The 20,571-nt window shown below is 47.6% G+C and overlaps 2 protein-coding genes across 2 annotated transcripts in view; one reads left to right on the top strand and one right to left on the bottom strand.

Moving 5' to 3' along the window:
- Nucleotides 1-2,560, top strand: part of etfbkmt (electron transfer flavoprotein subunit beta lysine methyltransferase) — an 89,354-nt gene extending 86,794 nt beyond the window's left edge. Inside the window, exon 3 of the mRNA XM_072484291.1 lies at nucleotides 1,530-2,560. Within this exon, the coding sequence (XP_072340392.1) occupies nucleotides 1,530-1,873 (344 nt within the window). The 3' untranslated portion in view covers nucleotides 1,874-2,560. The remainder of the gene's footprint in view (nucleotides 1-1,529) is intronic.
- amn1 (antagonist of mitotic exit network 1 homolog (S. cerevisiae)) lies at nucleotides 2,167-20,235 on the bottom strand. The gene is made up of 7 exons (XM_072484290.1): nucleotides 20,138-20,235; nucleotides 18,674-18,806; nucleotides 17,239-17,380; nucleotides 14,305-14,522; nucleotides 5,354-5,410; nucleotides 4,023-4,134; nucleotides 2,167-2,522 (listed from the first exon to the last, which is right to left on the bottom strand). The coding sequence occupies exons 1-7, from the start codon at nucleotides 20,170-20,172 to the stop codon at nucleotides 2,449-2,451; spliced, it is 771 nt and encodes a 256-aa protein (XP_072340391.1). The 5' UTR covers nucleotides 20,173-20,235; the 3' UTR covers nucleotides 2,167-2,448.
- Nucleotides 20,236-20,571: the final 336 nt, after the last annotated feature.

Here is a 20,571-nt window from a genome sequence, read left to right as displayed (position 1 = left end):
TCAAATATGCCTAACTTGCATATATTTGATAAGCCAATGTGGCATTATATCAAATGCTTTCCAAATGTCTGTATATTATTTACATGCATTTATTGCACTCTCTTGGGCAGCACAGTGGTTAGCACTGCTGCCTCACGGCACCGAGGACCCAGGTTTGATCCCAGCGCCCGGGCACTGTCCTTGCGGAGTTTGCACATTCTCCGTGTCCGCATGGGTCTCACTCGCACAACCCAAAGATGTACGAGGTGGGTGGATTGGCCGCGCTAAATTACCCCTTAACTGGAACATTTTTTTAAACTCACTCTCTTTATCAACCTTCTCATCGAAGAATTGAATCTAGTAAGGTATGATTTACCTTTAACAAATCCATCCTCCTTGATTGAGCTATGCCTTTCCAAATGAAAGTTTATTCCAATAGTGAAATTGTAGCAGTGGAAAGCTAAAGAGGAAGAAGGGTAGAGTAAGGATGTGTTAAGAGCAGCAGAGTGTGTGACAAGTCTCGATTGCCAAATAGGGCTCATCAATATTGGTCATTGCTTATTTAAGGAAGGATGAGTTGGAAGCAGTTTGAGAAGGTTTACCAGACTAGAATGGGCACATTATCTCATGAGGGAAAGGTTGGACAGGCAAGGTTGTATCTACTGAAGCTGAGAAGAATAAGATTGCAAAATGCAAGATCCTGATGGATTTTGACAGGGCGGATGTGGAGAGAATGTTTCCTCTTGTGGGAGAATCCAGAACTAGGGGACAGTGTTTAACAAAAAGGGGGGTCATCCATTTAAAACAGTGGCGCGGAGAAATCCTCAGAGTGAGCCTTTGGAACTCTCTTCATGAGAAGGCAGTGCAAGTCTTTGAATATTTGTAAGGCAGAGCTAAATAGATTATTGATAAGCAAGATTTGGTTATTGGGAGTAGGTGGGATGCAGCTTAGAGATTACTATCGGATCTGCCATGATCTTATAAAATGGCGGAGCAGGCTCGAGGGGCTGCGTGGCCTACTTCTGCTCCATATTTATAGTTTAGAAGTAAAGAAAAGTTTTGGAGTAACGCATAAAATTAATCCAAGTAGGGGCAGCACGGTGGCACAGTGGGTTGCCCTGTTGCCTCATGGCGCCGAAGTGCCAGGTATGATCCCGGCTCTGGGTCACTGTCTGTGTGGAGTTTGCACATTCTCCCCTTGTTTGCGTGGGTTTTGCCCCCACAACCCAAAAAGATGTGCAGGCTAGGTGGATTAGCCACGCTAAATTGTCCCTTAATTGGAAGAAATGAATTGGGTACTCAATTTATAAAAGAAAAAAAAATTAATACAAATAAAATTAAGAATGGCTGCAATTGACAAGAGTGATCTGAGAGGCTGGTGAGGAATCAGTGAGATGATGGCTTTTTCTTGTATTGCATACAGAGGAGTGAGAAAATATTCAGAGCTGTCACACATCTGGGAACACATTCAAAACAGGGATAGTATTGGGCTGCATAGGAATGTATTTCAGTGGTTTGGTTTAACTTGTTTTATATTGCTCTCTTACCAGTTGCAGCAGTCTCCATAGGAATGAACTGCGAACTTAACAACATAGCCCCCCTGCCAGTGGTGACGGTAAGTTTAATTGGAAACATGGAAGAAAAATGGGATGTGATTCTTTTGGGCGACATGTTTTATGATGAAGAACTCGTTGCTGATCTTCACAATTGGCTGATCGAATACAAGAGGTTTCATGGATCAGAGATTCTGATTGGTGACCCAGGAAGAGCACAGTTCACAAGTTACACTGCACAGAATGGGCTGCAGAAGGTCATCGAGTATGATCTCGCGGAGACTACCAAAAAGGAGAATTATGGATTGACTTCCAGCACCGTGTGGAGATTTTTGCCATAGGACACAACTGTGATATTACTGGACGGGAGTGGGAATGAGAGATGCCTTTAATTCACCAATGACCTGGAATTGAAACTGGCGCCTTACAAAACATGCAACCTTTACCATAGCCGTGGTTTGCTTGAGGAGGGCAGACCAGATATGGTCTTTCTTTCTTTTCCGATGTAAACCCACACGTTTACTGCAGTGGGACTTGAACAGTTTGTCCAGTCCCGTAACAACAACATGACTGCATCCCGCCTGGCTTTTTAAAAGCAATTTACTAATCAGTTGAACCCAGCAGCAGACACAAATTTATTTGTACCAATATTTATTTGTACATCACAGCAAAACATAATGGGAATGGTACTAATATATCATACATTACCATGTGCTACACTGCACATATCCAAAGATTGCATACTGTACTCAATAATTCCATTGAATCAAAATAAACATTTAACTGATAATTACTTGATCACATACATTTCATTGCTGAATGCTTACAATTAACTGTTGCTAATGTATGAAAATTACAGAACGCTGGTTGTTTTAAAAAAAAACAAATATTAAACGCTGGGGGGGAAAAGGTCAATTCAGTAAACGGTCCACGTTACTTGTTTCATTTGGTTGGGGCAGGCTAACTGTTGTAGAGCTTCCCTTGAACGATCTAGAAGCAGAAATAAAACAGAATTATGTTGAAGCGAATATTTGCCGGAGCTTTAATCGGTCTGAATTTTCTTCTTCTCTTGAAGAGATGCAAAGTGTTGACAAATTGATTCAACAGCTGCCAGTAAGCCCTTCAGTAGCTCACATAGAGAACCATCATCTGTGCCACGAGCGCTAGCAGGCTCACTGATCTTGGAAGGCACAGTCACACTCGATTATGTTCTTGCTTCAGGTGCATGAAACATCTGCAAGGTTTTCTGGTCTCAATTTCTATCCAGTGACAATAGGCACACTCATGTCTGAACATCAGTTGAGAGCAGGCTGCGATTTCTCCGTGGCAGATTATCCGATCAACATTTGCTCACACATAGAACATACAGCGCAGAAGGAGGCCATTCGGCCCATTGAGTCTGCACCGACCCACTTGAGCCCTCATTTCCGCCCTATCCCTGTAACCCAATAACCCCTAACTTTTTCCCCTCCCATCACACAGGAAGAACAACCACTTGAAGAAGGGGAGGCGCTGGTATTGTCACTGGGCTAATAATCTAAAGACGCAGGATAACGCCCCGGGGCACTCGGGCGCAGATTCCACCACAACAGATAGTGAAATATGAATTCTTTGGTTTGTTTTTTTATAAATTTATTGTACCCAATTAAGGGGCAATTTAGCGTGCCCAATCCACCTAGCCTGCACATCTTTGGGTTGTGGGGATGAAACCCACGCAAACACGGGGAGAATGTGCAAACTCCCCACTGACAGTGAGTGAAATGTGAATTCAACAAAAATCTGGAATTAAAAAGTCTCATGATGACCACGTTATTAGAAACCCATTAAAAACCCAACTGATTCACTAATGTCCCTTTCGGGAAGGAAATCTACCGTTCTTACCTGGTCACCTACACGCAACTCCCGATCTTTAAAATGCCCTCGAAAATGGCCTAGCAAGCCATTCAGTTCTCAGGAATGGGCAATAAATGCTGACCAGTGTCACCCATATCCCATGAATGAATAGTGGGATCTCGTCCTGTGCTTACTCCGACCTCCATACATTACATTTATTTAAAAAAATAAATTTATGTACCCAATTATTTTTTTTCCCAATTAAGGGGCAATTTAACGTGGCCAATTCACCTACCCTGCACATCTTTGGGTTGTGGGGATGAGACCCATGCAGACATGGGGAAAATGTGCAAGCTCCACATGGACAGTGACCCAGGGCCGGGGACGAAACCGGGTCCTCAGCACCATGAATACATATAATTTCTAAAATATAATTTCCAACAGAAGTGTTGGATAGTAATCAGGAAGTGGCACCTGAGATTTGATGACCTGCCATCTCAGCACAGAACAGGAGCCAAGCCTTCCTGCAAAGAACCTTGCTTGCAGCATATGTCCCCTCAAAGCCCTTCAATTCTTACTTAGTCAATTTTGACTTTACAACAGCAGCAAAATTAAATGCACAAGTAAAACAGACAGTTTTTGCACACACTGACTCACCTGTGATAAGTGGGCAGCCGTGAAAAAGTAGAATGAAAACATGGGGGCAGAAAATGAGAACACTTTCCACTGCTTCATCCGTTAGGTTCACGCAGCGATCCATGTGAATCTCCTGATGAAAAGGCATGTGGATGTTAAACTACTTGGAAAAGGTGAGGTCTTATTACTTGCATTAGTCTAACACCTGGTCATTTCCTCAGCAACATCTCAAAGCACTTCATGGAAAGCACCTTGAGTGTTACATTGACATATGCAGCAGCTATTTTAGCACAAAGCACGATTTAACAAACTGCAATGGGATGAATAATCAGATTGTGGCTTCTCTTTTTGGTGGAGTTGGCTGTGGGAGGAATGTTGGTCAAAAGAAATGTCCTGTTTTGCAAATAGTACCATGGGTGCACATGGTGCCATCATCTGTCCAATTCAGGTGGCATAACCTGGAGAAAAGATCCAAAGGATGCCGTGATTGAGATTGAAAATATTGCAAGGTGGGTAGGGATGATACGTTGGAAAGCTCCAGTTTCTCTGCTCTCGTCGTGAACGTGAACAGGTAAGACCGGTAGATTTCCTTCCCGAAAGGGACATTAGTGAATCAGTTCATCCACTTTGTTTCTAATTTCCTCCTCTCCCTCATGATCCATCGCAAACTTTTCCCTTCTCTCAGCTAGCGTCTCCATATTTGGGATAAGCCATTGACCACATCCACTATGAGCCCACTGACTCCCAGGGCTCTGCTCCATTATCTCAGCTCCTCTGTCTCCATCCCATCTGTTCTAATGATGCCACCTTTCATACCACTCCTTCCAATAGGCTCTCTCTTTTTCCCTCAACCTCAATGACCTTCACCATGGTGGTCGGCCCTCGACCACGTCTATCCCATTTCCCTCACTTTGCTCTCATCCCGTCCACCCCCTTACACTTCACCAGGCACAACACAAGACATATTCTATACAATTGTTCAAACACAGATGTCTTGGTAGTGTGACCGCTTTAAGAGGGCGGGCTCCACAGACCATGTGACTGGCTTGGGGTGAATTGCGCAGGAGCGCACGATCCGCAGCCAAATGGGGAGTTTGCGTGGGGCCATGGGAACAGGACCTGGGGCAGTGTGGAGCAGGGAGGTGAAGTGTAAAGACCTATCGTATAGTGCGGTGTACCAGTTATCTAACTGCCTTTGCCTTTCATCAATTAACCCCTTTGTTTACTGCTGGAAGCCTCCATGGTGTATGGTGTACGTCTCGAGCCACCACAATGTTAATTATAGGAAAGGGAGAACTCAGAATTGGATTCAAACAAGGATTGGATCTCAGCAACAGTCATGCAGAACTTACTTTTAACTTATGGGAACACACACCATTCACCAATCCAATAACTCCAGCATCCGAAACCTGACGAGGTTAAAAAGAGAAACGCTTATCAAAATGAGAAACATAGTTGAACACTAACGACTGTTAAAAGACAGTTTATTGCACTGCAATTCTTAAGGCAAGCTACTTTTGATGTACATTTCTTCACATTCTTCTATATAGCTTACCAAGTTACATGTGCTCTTGCTCTCTGGTGAATGCTAATTACTGCATAAGTCAGCCTCTTGTGGGTTTTTTTCTGGCATCAAATGTGAAGGGCCACTGATTTTTTCCTCTTCTCTCTGAAGGTACAGAACCCTTATTGGGTACAGTTCAGGAAAGAGCAGTCACTCTCCAGGACCTTAACTCGGTTGCCATTATTTACGTGCGAGCTTTGACATCTTTGAGAATTGGTAGACTTTTTGCTGGCAGTGGGAGAGGGGGCATTCAGAGTCCAGTACTGTTCTCACCCGATATCCATCCACACGGACCTTTTTACAGCAGGAATCACTCGACTTTTTTTTTTTTTTAAACTCCAAAACCTGAGGGCCAATTGTAGCACCTATGCTACCTCAACACTTATATTAAAAACAAAAATTCCAATTAAGTGGCAATTTAGCGTGGCGCATCTTTGGATTGTGGGGGTGAGACCCACACAGACACGGGGAGAATGTGCAAACTCCAGACGGACAGTGATCCGGGCCCGGGATCGAGCCCGGTCCTCGGTGCTGAGAGGCAGCGGTGATAACCACTGCATCACAATGCCGCCAACTACCTCAAAACACGTCTGCTGCCACTGCAGATTGAACTTGGGAGCTCTGCCGATTTAAAAACAGAAAATCCTGGAGGTACTTGGCAAGTCAGTCAGCATCTGTGAAGATGATGGCCTTTTTTTTTTGGGGGGGGGGGGGGGGGGGAAAGAGGAGAGGCATGGTGCCGCAGTGGTTAGCACTGCTGCTTCACAGCCCCAAGGACCGGGTTTGATTCCTGCTTGGATCACTGATTTTATTTTATTTATTGTCACATGTACCGTAGTACAGTGAAAAGTATTTTTCTGCGGCCAAGGGAATGTATACAGTACATAAAAAAAATAATCAACAGAGAACATTGACAAATGGTACATCGACAAACAGTGATTGGTTACAGTGTGGAACAAGAGGCCAACAAAGCAAATACACGAGCAAGAGCAGCATAGGGCATCGTGAATATTGTTCTTACAGGGAACAGATCAGTCCAAGGGAGAGTCGTTGAGGAGTCTAGTAGCTGTGGGGGAGAAGCTGTTCCTATGTCTGGATGTGCAGGTCTTCAAACTTCTGTATCATCTGCTTGATGGAAGTTTCTGGAAGAGGGCAAAGCCTGGGTGGGAGGGGTCTCTGACAATGCAGTCTGCCTTCCTGAGGCAGCGGGAGGTGTAGACAGAATCAATGGGAGGAGGGCAAGCTTGTGTGATGCATTGGGCTGAGTTCACCACACTCTGCAGTTTCTTGCGACCTTGGGCCAAGCAGCTGCCATACCAAGCTGTGATGCAGCCGGATAGGATGCTCTCTATGGCACATCTGTAGAAGTTTTTGTCAAGTATTAGAACATCTAAATAAATAGGTCAGAGGGAAGTGCAGTAGAGTCAGGTTTCACAAGTCAGGCTGTTTCGTAGAAAGATTAGAAGATCAAAAAATAGTATTTAAGGATTGAAGATTCTTTCCACTTAATGACAAACTTTTATATGTAAAGCAATTTTTCTTAAATGCGACAAAAATATTCTGTCTGTGTGGAGTCTGCACGTTCTCCCAGTGTCTGCGTGAGTTTCCTCAGGGTGCTCCAGTTTCCTCCCACAAATCCCGAAAGACGTGATGTTAGGTAATTTGGACATTCTGAATTCTCCCTCAGTGTACCTGAACAGGCGCAGTAGTGTGGCAACTAGGGGGATTTTCACAGTAACTTCATTGCAGTGTTAATGTAAGCCTACTTGTGACACCAATGGTAGTTGCACACATTACTGCCTCCCTCCCAGCGGCCTGGGTCCACACGCCCACAATTGGGCTCCCGAAGTGACCATTCTCACAGGCGACTGGAAAAGTATCTGAATCTTTGCCACCTGGTCCTTAACTATGACACAGAATCATTTTGGACTCGAAATGTTAACTTTTCTCATCTCTCCACAGATACTGCCAACCTGCTGCGTTTTCCCATAATTTTCTATTTTTATTTCAGTCTTTCTTCACCCATCTCTAATATTCTTACAACCAATAATCAAGAAGTATTTTTTTATTTAAAAAAAAAGGAAAAACTATTTTGTTTCCATGTCCTATATTTCTCTTCTTGGTTTTTTGCTCACAGCAGTGTTTTTGGGAGATTAATCATTGTTTCCTGGAGACTCAGAGTGTCAACCCTAGTGATTCGCCAGCAAGCCTGACAATAAAACGATCTCACTCCCCTCGTTTTGAGATGTCGGAATAAAGAACCCTTCTATTGTGAAACTCAAAGTGGAGAGGTGCCATCCTGGTTTGCTGGATCTAGGATGGGGCAGTGGATTAATTTTCTCTATTTGAGATGACTATGCGAGTTGTGACATTCCACACACAGACTAATCTGCTTCAATAAACATCTTAAATGGCTGTGGCCTGGTGACTTTTTACAAACTGAGAATTCACTTTGTTTTTAAAGTATGACAATTAAACACTACTCATTCCCAAGTCATTTCCATTTTTAAAAATATAAATTTAGAGTAGCCAATTATATTTTTTTGCAATTAAGGGGCAATTTAGCGCGGCCAACCCACCTAACCTGCACATCTTTTGGTTGTGGGGGTGAAACCTACGCAAACACGGGGAGAATGTGCAAACTCCACACGGACAGTGACCCTGGGCCGGGATTCGAACCCGGGTCCTCAGCGTTGTAGGCTGCAATGCTAACCACTGTGCCACAGTGCTGCCCCTGTCATTTCAATTTGTTACAATGACTTGGAGTAGAGATGACCAATGGCAGCACAGTGGTTAACACGGTTGCCTCAAGGCACCAGTGACCCGGGTTCGATTCCGGCCTTGGGTAACTGCGTGGAGTTTGCACTGTCTTCCACTGTCTGTGTGGTTCGCACCCCCCACATCCGAAATATGTGCATGGTAGGTAGATTGGCCACCATTTGGCTAAATTGCCCCTTAAAATGGAAAAAGTAATTTAAAAAATAAAAATAAAAATGAATTATCTAACTTGTCACAACAAGAAGCTTTAAAAAATAAATTTAGAGTACAAAATTCCCCCCCTCCTCCACCCAATTAAAGGGCAATTTAACGTGGCCAATCCACCCGCCATGCATATCGTTTTGGGTTGTGGGGGTGAAACCCACGCAGACACTGGGAGAATGTGCAAACTCCACACGGACAGTGACCCGGGGCTGGGACTGAACCTGTGGCCGGTGTCGAACTCGGGACCTCAGAAAGCTACTTTTATTCACTACTTTTAATATACATTTAATGTTCCAACGCACTTCAAAGGAATAATTTGATTAGACATAGTCAACACGGTTTTGTGAAGGGTAGGTCGTGCCTCACAAACTTTGAGTTCTTTGAGAAGGTGACCAAACAGGTGGATGAGGGTAAAGCAGTTGATGTGGTGTATATGGATTTCAGTAAAGCGTTTGATAAGGTTCCCCACGGTAGGCTACTGCAGAAAATACGGAAGCATGGGATTCAGGGAGATTTAGCAGTTTGGATCAGAAATTGGCTAGCTGGAAGAAGACAAAGGGTGGTGGTTGATGGGAAGTGTTCAGACTGGAGTCCAGTTACTAATGGTGTACCACAAGGATCTGTTTTGGGGCCACTGCTGTTTGGCATTTTCATAAATGACCTGGAGGGCGTAGAAGGATGGGTGAGTAAATTTGCAGATGACACTAAAGTCGGTGGAGTTGTGGACAGTGCGGAAGGATGTTACAAGATACAGAGGGACATAGGTAAGCTGCAGCGCTGGGCTGAGAGGTGGCAAATGGAGTTTAATGCAGAAAAGTGTGAGGTGATTCATTTTGGAAGGAATAACAGAAAGACAGTACTGGGCTAATGGTAAGATTCTAGGCAATGTGGATGAGCAGAGAGATCTCGGTGTCCATGTACATGATCCCTGAAAGTTGCCACTCAGGTTGAGAGGGTTGTTAAGAAGGCGTACGGTGTGTTAGCTTTTATTGGTAGAGGGATTGAGTTTTGGAGCCATGAGGTCATGTTGCAGCTGTACAAAACTCTGATGCGGCCACATTTGGAGTATTGCGTGCAATTCTGGTCGCCGCATTATAGGAAGGATGTGGAAGCATTGGAAAGGGTGCAGAGGAGATTTACCAGAATGTTGCCTGGTATGGAGGGAAGATCTTATGAGGAAAGGCTGAGGGACTTGAGGCTGTTTTCGTTAGAGAGAAGAAGGTTAAGAGGTGACTTAATTGAGGCATACAAGATGATCAGAGGATTGGATAGGGTGGACAGTGAGAGCCTTTTTCCTCGGATGGTGATGTCTAGCACGAGGGGATATAGCTTTAAATTGAGGGGAGATAGATTTCAGACAGAAGTCAGAGGTAGGTTCTTTACTCAGAGAGTAGTAAGGGTGTGGAATGCCTTGCCTGCAACAATAGTGGACTCGCCAACACTAAGGGTATTCAAATGGTCATTGGATAGACATATGGACGATAAGGGAATAGTGTAGTTGGGCTTTAGAGTGGTTTCACAGGTCAGCGCAACATCGAGGGCCGAAGGGCCTGTACTGCGCTGTAATGTTCTATGTTCTCAGATAATAGAACATAGAATCCCTACAGAGCAGCAGGAGACCATTCAGCATATCAAGTCTGCGCTGACTCTCCGAAAGGGCACCCGATCTAGGCCCCCCCCCCCCAACTCTGTCCCTGTAACCTCAGCTAACCTGCACATCTTTGGACTGAGAGAAGAAACCAGACATCTGGAGGAAACCACGCAGACAAGGGGAGAACATGCAAATTCCACACAGTCACCCGAGGCCAGAATGGAATCTGGATCCCTGGTGCTGTGAGGCAGCAGTGTTGACCACTGTGCCACATGATGAAAAATAGATGCGGCGTCTGTAAAGGTGAGAGTAACAGAAATCATACAGGGTGGAGATAGAGAGGCAGCATAGGAACCAATGTTGATCCGCTTTCCCCCCTCCCTCCCATCCCCAATTATCTTTCCCCCAACCCCCACTCCTGAAGCTGCTGACCAAGCTTTAGTGCAGTTCCATGCGCATCAATCACCTCCTAATACCTCACCCCAGGGTGACAGCTGTGAATTATTCAGGATAGGAAGGAGAAAATGGGGAGACAAATGAGGAAATAAATATTCCAAGACAGGATTTGCTCTCCAGGAAACAAGAATCAAAACCAAACTTTAATTGATTAATTCAGTAACGATCAATGTTGTGGGCCAAGAAAAGCTGACCACAGGGTTATTTATCAGCAGAATTGCGATGAAATACATCTTATTCTTGCTAAATTACATTTTATGCATATAATTTACTGGAATGACCTTTGGTGTCACTTGGTGAGCTAACTGTTCCATATTATCCATGATTATCTTTGCCTTAATGAAAGAACAGGTTAGGATTAGTTTTCTGCTGGGGTGACATGTGGTGATGGTTTTCGAGAAACATTAACAAGCTCGGTGAACTTTATTTACCGCACTATCAAATTTAATGGCCGTAGACCAACTAATAATTGTCAAGGTTCCCAGTTGCCTCACGGGGCTACCGCAGCGAGTAGCTGAACCAGAACAAGCAGGGTCCCTGGCTCTGTGCCGAGTTTGTGCATCTTAGCTAGAGTGCCAGAACCCTGTGACAGTGTGCCTGTGTTAGGAAGAGGACCAACTCTCCAAGTATCTCCCATTGATTGCCATCCAGGGTCCCTCGCTGCACATGCAGAGAATATGGGCCGATTGTTGCTCTGCCTCCCCTCATGGCTGATTATCCAGCTCACACCCAGTGTCACGGATCACACACTAACACTGGTTAGATAAACAAAGTTTTTGAGGCCCGCGGCACCCATGAAACTGTATCCCAAAGAGGGAAATCAGCAACCCCTAGTACATTTTAACTGTGGAGCATATAGTGGGGTCCAGATGAGACGCGACAAAAGGATTTGCCAGCCCTGGACTGGAGAGCAGAGGGAACAGCCCGGTTTCCTGATGGCCAACCCCCTTACTCCTGCAAGGAAGGTGCCCGTATGGGCAGAATGCTGTAGAGCTGAATTGCCTTGCCTGGCTGCTATATGCCTATGCTGTCCCAGGCACTTAAATTGTGATCTCTGTTGTGGACCAGTGGCTTTGATTGACCTAGGCTTTCCCACCATTATTTCTTCCAATCTTCATCATTGATCTTTTTACTATTAATTTTCTTTCTATCCATTAGTACCCGTAGATCTTCTCCTGTGCTAGCCATCAGGGCCTGGTCATCGGCAAATCTCACTACCATCACCAACTGACCTCCTACTTTGCCACCTTTCTGTACTTCACCAGTGCTTCTTTCAACACAGTTTCCCTATAGTTGTTAAAGAGCAATGGTGATAGTAGAAATAGAAACATAGAAGATAGGAGCAGGAGGAGACCATTCGGCCCTTCGAGCCTGTTCCGCCATTCATGATGATCATGGCTGATTATCCAACTCAACAGCCTGATCTCGCTTCCCCACCCATATCCTTTGATCCAATTCGCCCAAATGCTATACCTAACTATATCTCAGCCTGCACCCGATTACACCAGGTTCAGTTTCATCAAATACTGCCTGCCCCTGTTGTAGCAGTCAGCCTGCCCCACATACAGAGCTATAATCATTGAGGAACATAGGACTCAGGAGCAGGAATAGGCCATTCGGCCCTCTGAGCCTGATCCGCCATTCAATAAGATCATGGCGGATCTGGTTGTGGTCTCAACTGCACTTTGCCATCTTCCCCCATAAGCCTTAGAACATAGAACATACAGTGCAGAAGGAGGCCATTCGGCCCATCAAGTCTGCACCGACCCACTTAAGTCCTCACTTCCACCCTATCCCCATAACCCAATAACCCCTCCTAACCTTTTTGGTCACTAAGGGCAATTTATCATGGCCAATCCACCTAACCTGCACGTCTTTGGACTGTGGGAGGAAACCGGAGCACCCGGAGGAAACCCACGCACACACGGGGAGAACGTGCAGACTCCGCACAGACAGTGAATCAGCAGGGAATCGAACCTGGGACCCTGGCGCTGTGAAGCCACAGTGCTATCCACTTGTGCTACCGTGCTGCCCCTTGACTCTCATATCTATCTTGTCCAACTTTGCCTTGAATTAATTGAAGTCCCAGCCTCCATTACTTTCTGTGGAAGAGAATTCCGCATTCGACAACCCTCAAGAGAAAACATTTCTCCTCATCTCCATCTTTAACGGTAGACCTTTTATTCTTAAACTGTGTGCTTTTGGTTCTCGTCTCCCTCAGAAGTGGAAACATCCTCCCGGTAACCACCTTATCAAATTCCCTCAGGATCTAATATGTTTCAATAAGATACCTCTCATTCCTCTAAATTCCAATGGGTCACGGTCCAATCTGTTCAACCTTTCTTCATAAAATAACCCCCCGCATCCCAGGAATGAGACGAGGGACTCAGTTTTGTTGCTCTTTCCTGCACTGCAACACTTTAAATGGCTTTTGCAGTTTTACCTGGTCAAAGGCCTTTTCTCAATCCACAAAACAGGCAGGTCTAAACCCCTTTCCAGTATTCTATGCTTCTTTCAGTCAACACTCTCATCACTGCTTATAGCCTCGCTGAAGTCCGCCACCCCTTTGAAAGCTGAACTGATCACAGCAGAGGTAATGGCTCGCTGTGGCTTCCAATCTATTTACTCGGGTCTTTAACATTACCTTGGATGCTTGTGTAACCCAAGTGAAAGTGCAATGCTCTTCACATTTCATGCCTTGTTCTCCAATGGGATCATTTTGCTCCTCAAAAAAGTCTCCTGGCCATTCTCCCTTTGTGTACATCTCCTTACACAGGTTAATCAATTCTCTTGTTGGCTCCTCGCCAAGTTCTTTCTGCAGGGGTCCGTCACATCCTACTGCTTTTCCTGGCTTCACATGTGGCTCTAAACACTCCAGAAGATCAGCCGTAAATCATCCTGGCAAATATTTGTTTTATAGTTGTGGTTCTGTTGGCTCGCCATCTTTGTCACACAGGTCATCTGTTCTGATTTAAGTACCTGGGAAGTATCTTGTCGGGGGATGGATGCTGCCACAAAGAAATCAGAGCTAGAATAGCAATAGCAAAGAATGCATGCTCCAAACATAAAGAATTGCATAGCGTAGGGACGAGTAACAATCTCAAGAAAAGAAGAATCAAAACTAGGATTTGGAGTGTCTTGTTGTCCGGGACTGAAATACGAATCTTGAGAAAAGCGGCCATCCGAAGATTAGTAAGATGCGATCAGTGGTTATGGAGAAGGATGGAGCGGGACAGTTGGAGAGATTAATGAAGAGGTTCTCGGGATGGTGAAGGAGGGAAGATTGTTAGTGAAGGTCGTCAAGAAAAAGCAACCAGGTTGGTTTGGCCATATTTTTAAGGCACAAAAAACTTGCTGAAGGAGGTGATTGAATTAGAGGGCTGTAGACCGGGAGAGAGAGAGAGAGAAAGAAAGAGAATGGCAATGCTCGTGAACTTGTAATTGAAAACGGGAGGTTCCCAGAGAAACTGAAGAGGAAAGGACAAGACAGTGAGGCCAAATGAGCTGAAAACCTACCATTATTCAGGTCAAATATATTTCGAAGAATGATAAATTGGAGCCAAAAGATTATGTGGAACCAAACCAAAGCATCTCATCTACAGGACGGAGAGAAAAAAAACACAAAATGGAACAGACAATACATTCATTTCTCTTGAGCCACTAACATAAATGTTACAAAATTTTTAAAGAAGCTTATAAAATGACTGTACCTTAGTAGCCGAAAAATCGACACTATACAAAAATTTGCAGTTCTTCCCCAGTGCATGTAAACTGGCATCTGTAACACCCAAGCAGCCACTCATGTTCACCACTTGGAGCAATCTACATTGCTGTGCAAGTGCTACAATCCCTTCATCTGAAACGTTCCGACACCTTCTCAGACACACTTCCGACAAGTAGGGACAAGATGAAGCGATAACCTTCAACCCTGTGGAATGCCATGCAATCAAGAGGTTTGGATTTCACAATGGCATCACATTAATAAAAATCAGTGACAAGTCAAACAATCATAAATTCTGATACTTCATGAAATGTCAAGCCGTAACACAGTCTTTACATCTAGTCTGCCTTATCATTCAAATGAAGCCTTCATTTTTGTCCGGTTATGACTTGGGAGAGGGTGGGGATAAAGCAGGATGGAGCAGAGCAGGCACTGTCAAACTCAGGGGCGTGACCCGCGGGGCCAAGGCGCCCCCGATTGCGCAAATCCGCACGCAACAGCCACAACTGCCGGCTGTTAATAATGCCGGCTGTGAGCGGCCTTCAACATGGCCAGAAAAAGATTTTTAAAATGTGGCCGCACTGTGCATGCGTGCCCAATCATCGATGCGCATGCGCATAGTTTTGCAGTGCGGCCCCATTTTTTTTTATAAATATGGTCGCAGCCCTTTTTTTTTTTCAAATTCAGGGGGCTAAAGGGACAAAGGGACCATTGGGGCCAAAGGGACCCAAAACCATTTCCTCCATTTTCGTCAGCAACAAACAAGGCAAGAGAAAATGGTGCGTCAAGAAGGACGGCCGGCGTGGGCCGCGAAGGACGGCCGGCGTGGGCCGCGAAGGACGGCCGGCGTGGGCCGCGAAGGACGGCCGGCGTGGGCCGCGAAGGACGGCCGGCGTGGGCCGCGAAGGACGGCCGGCGTGGGCGGCGAAGGACGGCCGGCGTGGGCCGCCCGGCGTGGGCCGCGAAGGACGGCCGGCGTGGGCCGCGAAGGACGGCCGGCGTGGGCCGCGAACGTCGGCCGGCGTGGGCCGCGAACGTCGGCCGGCGTGGGCCGCGAAGGTCGGCCGGTGTGCGTCGCGAAGGTCGGCCGGCGAAGGTCAGCCGGTGTGCGTCGCGAAGGTCGGCCGGCGAGGGTGGCGAAGGTCGGCCGGCCTGGGCGGCGAAGGTCGGCCGGCCTGGGTCGCGAAGGTTGGCTGACGTGGGCGGCGAAGGTCAGCCAGTGCGCGTCGCGAAGGTCGGCCTGTGTGCGCCGCGAAGGTCGGCCGGCGTGGGTCGCGAAGGTCAGCCGGTTGGTAAAACTGGGTCCCCGGAAAAAAAAGTTTGAAAAACACTGGAGCACAGCACAAGAAAACGTGCGATCGGAGCAGGAGTAAACCATACGGCCCATCGAGCCTGTTCTGCCATCAATATGATCATGGCCAATATTCACCTAAAATGAAGAAAGTTCTCAGTCCTAAATAATCAACCCGTATCTGGAGACTGTGCCCCCATGTTGAAGACTCCCTTGCCAGTGGAAACAACCAGTCAGGGTTCTACCCTGTTGAACCTTGTCAGAATCTTCAATGGGATCACCTCCCCCTTCCAAACTCCAGAAACATAGGCTCAATTTACTGAGCAAGGTTTGCTCCAATTCCCTTGCAATAATGGCAAACATATTATTTGACTTCCCGATTGCTTGCTGTACCTGCAAGTTAACTTTCTGTGCTCCTTGCACAAGCACACCCAAGTCTCTCTGAACATCTAATTTATGTTTCATGCCCTTTAAATAAGTATCCTGCCTTTCTACTCTTATGACTTTGTGGGGGGGGGGGGGGGGGGGGGAAAGAGAGAGAGAGAGAAAAGAGGCAACAAGAGAACAACCTAGAGCCCCGACGAAAACCGCAATTAGGACACTGTCATTATTCACTTTGTATTGTAAAATCTACCCATTTTCTACTCAATAAGCCTGATGTAACAATCCATGAACCAGACGCACTGTCCCAGCAAGTCACCCTACCCCAGCAAACGTGCTCCCGGCTCTCTACCCCCAACCACTGCAACTCAGAGCAAGTAGTGGTGCTGAAGACAATGGCTCTACATTACAGATCACTGGGCACGCTGAAGGATCCACTATGAGAAGTGCATGAATCTGGTCATGTCCATTTGGAGTACAATGCATTAATAGGCTACTTTTTAAAACCAATGTGCATGTTAGGTGGATTGGTCATTCTAAATTCCCCTTAGTGTCCAAGGATCAGGTGGGGTTACAGAGATAGTCTGGCGGCATGGGCCTAGGTCGGGTGCTCTTTCAGAGGACTGGTGCAGACTCAATGGGCTGAATGGCCTCCTTCTGCACTGTATGAAATGTTTGTTAGCCTTATCCTTGAATACTTTGATACATCCTAGGGAAACTGAAAAAGGAAGAAAAGTGTTTTGGCAATATATTTTATTTAAATTACTCTGTATTCCAAAATACTCTAAATGATGTGCATCATCGAGTTGCTTTGCTTGTCCAGCCACCTTTCCTGTGGTTGAACTCCTGGTTGCTCTGAAACCATATTGTCCTTTCAATTCATAGTTGATTTCAATTCCTTCCTACAGGTGACATCAAGGAGCTGCCCACTAGTGAGGAGAAGGCACCGCGCTTGGACATTACCAGGAGTGCTAGGAGTCTTTTACAATTTATAATATTCACCTCACCAAGTGACCTGCTCACAGGCCACTGTAAACAGTGGGGCACAAGCTATTAGCTCATGCTTATGGAAATTCATTCCCCCCTCTCATTACCTCTGGTGATAGGAGGTAATACAGGCACGGTTTCATTTTTATTTAGCCCATTTCGTATTGACTCCAAACAATTCTGGTCTGCCCAGAAGATAATGAATGGTTAAAACAAAATTAACTGCCCCGTTTCAGCCCTCAATGGCCGTCGCATGCAAAATACCTTCAGAGGTTATAGAAAGCTTGCAATCGCTGGAATTCAAATTGATTTCTCGCAGTTGGGTGCAGATCTGAAGCATGATTAACCCATGATCTGTAATGTCACAGGCGCTGAGATCCAGTTTCTGGAGTCCTGGATGCAACACCTGCACATAAAGCACTTAGCGTCAGTACACAAGTAAATACTGTAGCCATCTGGGATGGCCACATCCAGATTACAAAATGGACACCCGCAAAGAATGCAGGGAAAACTGGACAATGCTAAGAAACAAGCAGGTGCAAGCTCTGTCTGTTGATTAGAACCTTAAACTCTCAGACAGGACAGAAACTGCCAAACAATCTACATACTAATGAGCCATCTCCGGGGACTAAAGGGAAACATTTAGATACACAATGTTAGGACAGACTCCCCGGCGCCAGAAGAAGCTAAGACAAAGCTGACGGACAGTCACCAGGACACGCCCAGCGATCAGGGAACCACCCCTCTATTGGAGGAAAATCGATGCAGATGATTGGGAAAGAACCAATTAGTTGAGGCCAAGTTCAAGGCCCGACCAAAAGCACACGGAGCCCTTTTCCGTATAAAAGGTATTCCCCCAAGGGAGAAACGCCCTCCTTTGGCTCTCGCTGAAGAGAGAGACCTGCCTAGCAGCCGCATCAGACCAAGTAAGTCCCAAGTCAACGCACGCTACGAGATAGACGCTCCTAGTTGCTACCCTGTAAAGAGCTCAACCCAGCAGCCTCAGAACCGAGTGGGTGCCCGAAGCCAAGTATAGGCTTTAGTAATAGTGGTAGTTTAGTTTGTAGAGTTTATGCATGAGTAGATTTGACTGTGTGTAGATAAATGAGCATTGCTTTTGAACTTACTAACTGGTGTATCGAGTCACTGATCAATATTCGGTTCTGAACCTTGTGGCGGTGTCGGAAGATACCTGGCGACTCTTGAGCAAACGTGATTAAACAGAGCCAAATTAAGAGCCAACCAAAAGTTAGCAACAATACTATGCTGGAACAGAAGTACTTAGTGGCAACTGAAATCATCCAACAAGAGTTCTCGAAGTTGCTCAAGGTTGGACTGCAGAACTCTTGTGGGTGATACCGTGTAGGTAGTTATTCAGAAAGGATTTTGGTGGTGCTATATAATGTCCCCCACCTCGCAAGGCGCAGCATATTGAAAGGTTGAACAAGCTCTGCACAGGGAAACAATTCCCCTGGTAAGAGTGTTGGTGTCTCTAATTGACATGACACTGGCATGGCCTTATTCATAGTGGATGGTTCGACCTAGCAATATGAAATCCTCCAGTGGCAAAGCTGTTATTGGAGGAAACTCTCTGCTGAAGGATGCATTACAGGAGCGGTGGTCAGCTGCTGCTGAGAATAGAGTTCATTAAAAAAAAAATGCTCCCACTTCATGTCAAACAAGCCTTCTTTCTGCTCACCTGGTGCATGTTCTCATCTGTGATAATGCCATGTGAGCTCATGATTTTGATCAGTTTGTCTTTCAGGTTCGGTGGTAACGTTTGGAGATCAGCAGCATAGCGAGAAAGTGACTTTACCAGGGAGTAAATGCATCTGAAAAAGAGGAGAAATGTTACCAGTAAGGATTATGCCCAGAGGGGTGAAATGGGCTCAATTGGCAGAGATACGCAGGGGGGGCAGAGAGGGGCGATGCAGGGGGGAGGGAGGGGGAAATGCAGGAGGGGAGAGGGGGCAATGCAGGGGGGCGGGGGGGTGATGTGGGGGTAGGACGGGGGGGGTGATGTGGGGGTAGGACGGGGGGTGATACGGGGGTAGGAGGGGGACGATGCAGGGGAGGAGAGAGGGGCGTTGCAGGGGGGAGAGAAGGGCGATGCAGGGGGGAGAGAGGGGCGATGCAGGGGGGAGAGAGGGGCGATGCAGGGGGGAGAGAGGGGCGATGCAGGGGGGAGAGAGGGGCGATGCAGGGGGGAGAGAGGGGCGATGCAGGGGGGAGAGAGGGGCGATGCAGGGGGGAGAGAGGGGCGATGCAGGGGGGAGAGAGGGGCGATGCAGGGGGGAGAGAGGGGCGATGCAGGAGGGAGAGAGGGGCGATGCAGGAGGGAGAGAGGGGCGATGCAGAGGGGGGGTGGGAGAGGGGGCGATGCAGAGGGGGGGGTGGGAGAGGGGGCGATGCAGAGGGGGGGGTGGGAGAGAGGGGCGATGCAGGAGGGGAGGGGAGGTGGGAGAGAGGGGTGATGCAGGGGGGAGGGGGCGGGAAGAGGGGCGATGCAGGGGGGGGGAAGAGGGGCGATGCAGGGGGAGGGAGAGGGGCGATGCAGGGAGGAGGGGGCGATGCAGGGGGGAGGGGGCGATGCAGGGGGAGAGGGGCGATGCAGGCGGGAGGAGCGATGCAGAGGGGGGGTAGAGGGGCGATGCAGGGGGGAGGGGGCGATGCAGAGGGGGGGGAGAGGGGCGATGCAGGGGGGAGGGGGCGATGCAGAGGGGGGGGAGAGGGGCGATGCAGGGGGAGAGGGGCGATGCAGGGGGAGAGGGGCGATGCAGGCGGGAGGAGCGATGCAGAGGGGGGGTAGAGGGGCGATGCAGGGGGGGTAGAGGGGCGATGCAGGGGGGAGGGGGCGATGCAGAGGGGGGGGAGAGGGGCGATGCAGGGGGAGAGGGGCGATGCAGGGGGAGAGGGGCGATGCAGGCGGGAGGAGCGATGCAGAGGGGGGGTAGAGGGGCGATGCAGGGGGGGTAGAGGGGCGATGCAGGGGGGAGGGGGCGATGCAGAGGGGGGAGGGTGGGAGAGGGGGCGATGCAGGCGGGAGAGGGGCGATGGAAAGATCGCGGCTGTGTCTGGAGGGACACCACACGGGGTTGACGAAAAGTGGGATTGAGACTGCTGGTGGACGGGGCCCCAGGCCTGTGGTCTCTCGGCCACTTACAGGTCGAGCAGCGAGAAGCGGAAAGCCGCGTCCATCCTGCACCGACCCGCGGGCCAAGTCACAATAACAACACGCCGCGGGGCAGCATGGGGAATCTGGCGCCATCGTCCATGGGAAATGTAGTCCAGGGGAGTCATGGGGCATGTAGTCTCAGGGCATCATGGGGATTGTAGTCCGAGGAATCATGGGAAATGTAATCTCCGGGCAATATGGGGACGTAGTCCGGGGTGATAATGAAGCATGCAGTTCCAAGGTATCATGGGAAATGAAGACTTAGGGCATCATGGGGAATGTAGTCCCGGGTGATAATAGCTATGCAGTTCCAAGGTACCATGGGAAATGTAGTCTTACGGCATCATGGGAAATGTAGTCCTATGGCATCAAGGGGGATGTAGTTCCAGGGCATCACAGAGCATTGTGTCCTAGGGCATCAC

This window comes from Scyliorhinus torazame, chromosome 19 (assembly GCF_047496885.1).
Source record: "Scyliorhinus torazame isolate Kashiwa2021f chromosome 19, sScyTor2.1, whole genome shotgun sequence".
Classification (NCBI taxonomy): domain Eukaryota; kingdom Metazoa; phylum Chordata; class Chondrichthyes; order Carcharhiniformes; family Scyliorhinidae; genus Scyliorhinus; species Scyliorhinus torazame.
The sequence above is the reverse complement of the archived record's forward strand: the minus strand, read 5'-3'. Positions and strand labels throughout refer to the sequence as shown.

Excerpts from the sequence above, each read along its gene's own strand:
- amn1 (XM_072484290.1), bottom strand. The coding sequence starts at position 20,172 with ATGGACGCGGCTTTCCGCTTCTCGCTGCTCGACCT. Across the intron at positions 18,807-20,137 it reads CGCTTCTCGCTGCTCGACCT|ATGCATTTACTCCCTGGTAA; the intron begins GTAAGTGGCCGA and ends CCTCTTTTTCAG. Across the intron at positions 5,411-14,304 it reads TCGATTTTTCGGCTACTAAG|GTTTCGGATGCTGGAGTTAT; the intron begins GTACAGTCATTT and ends TAACCTCGTCAG.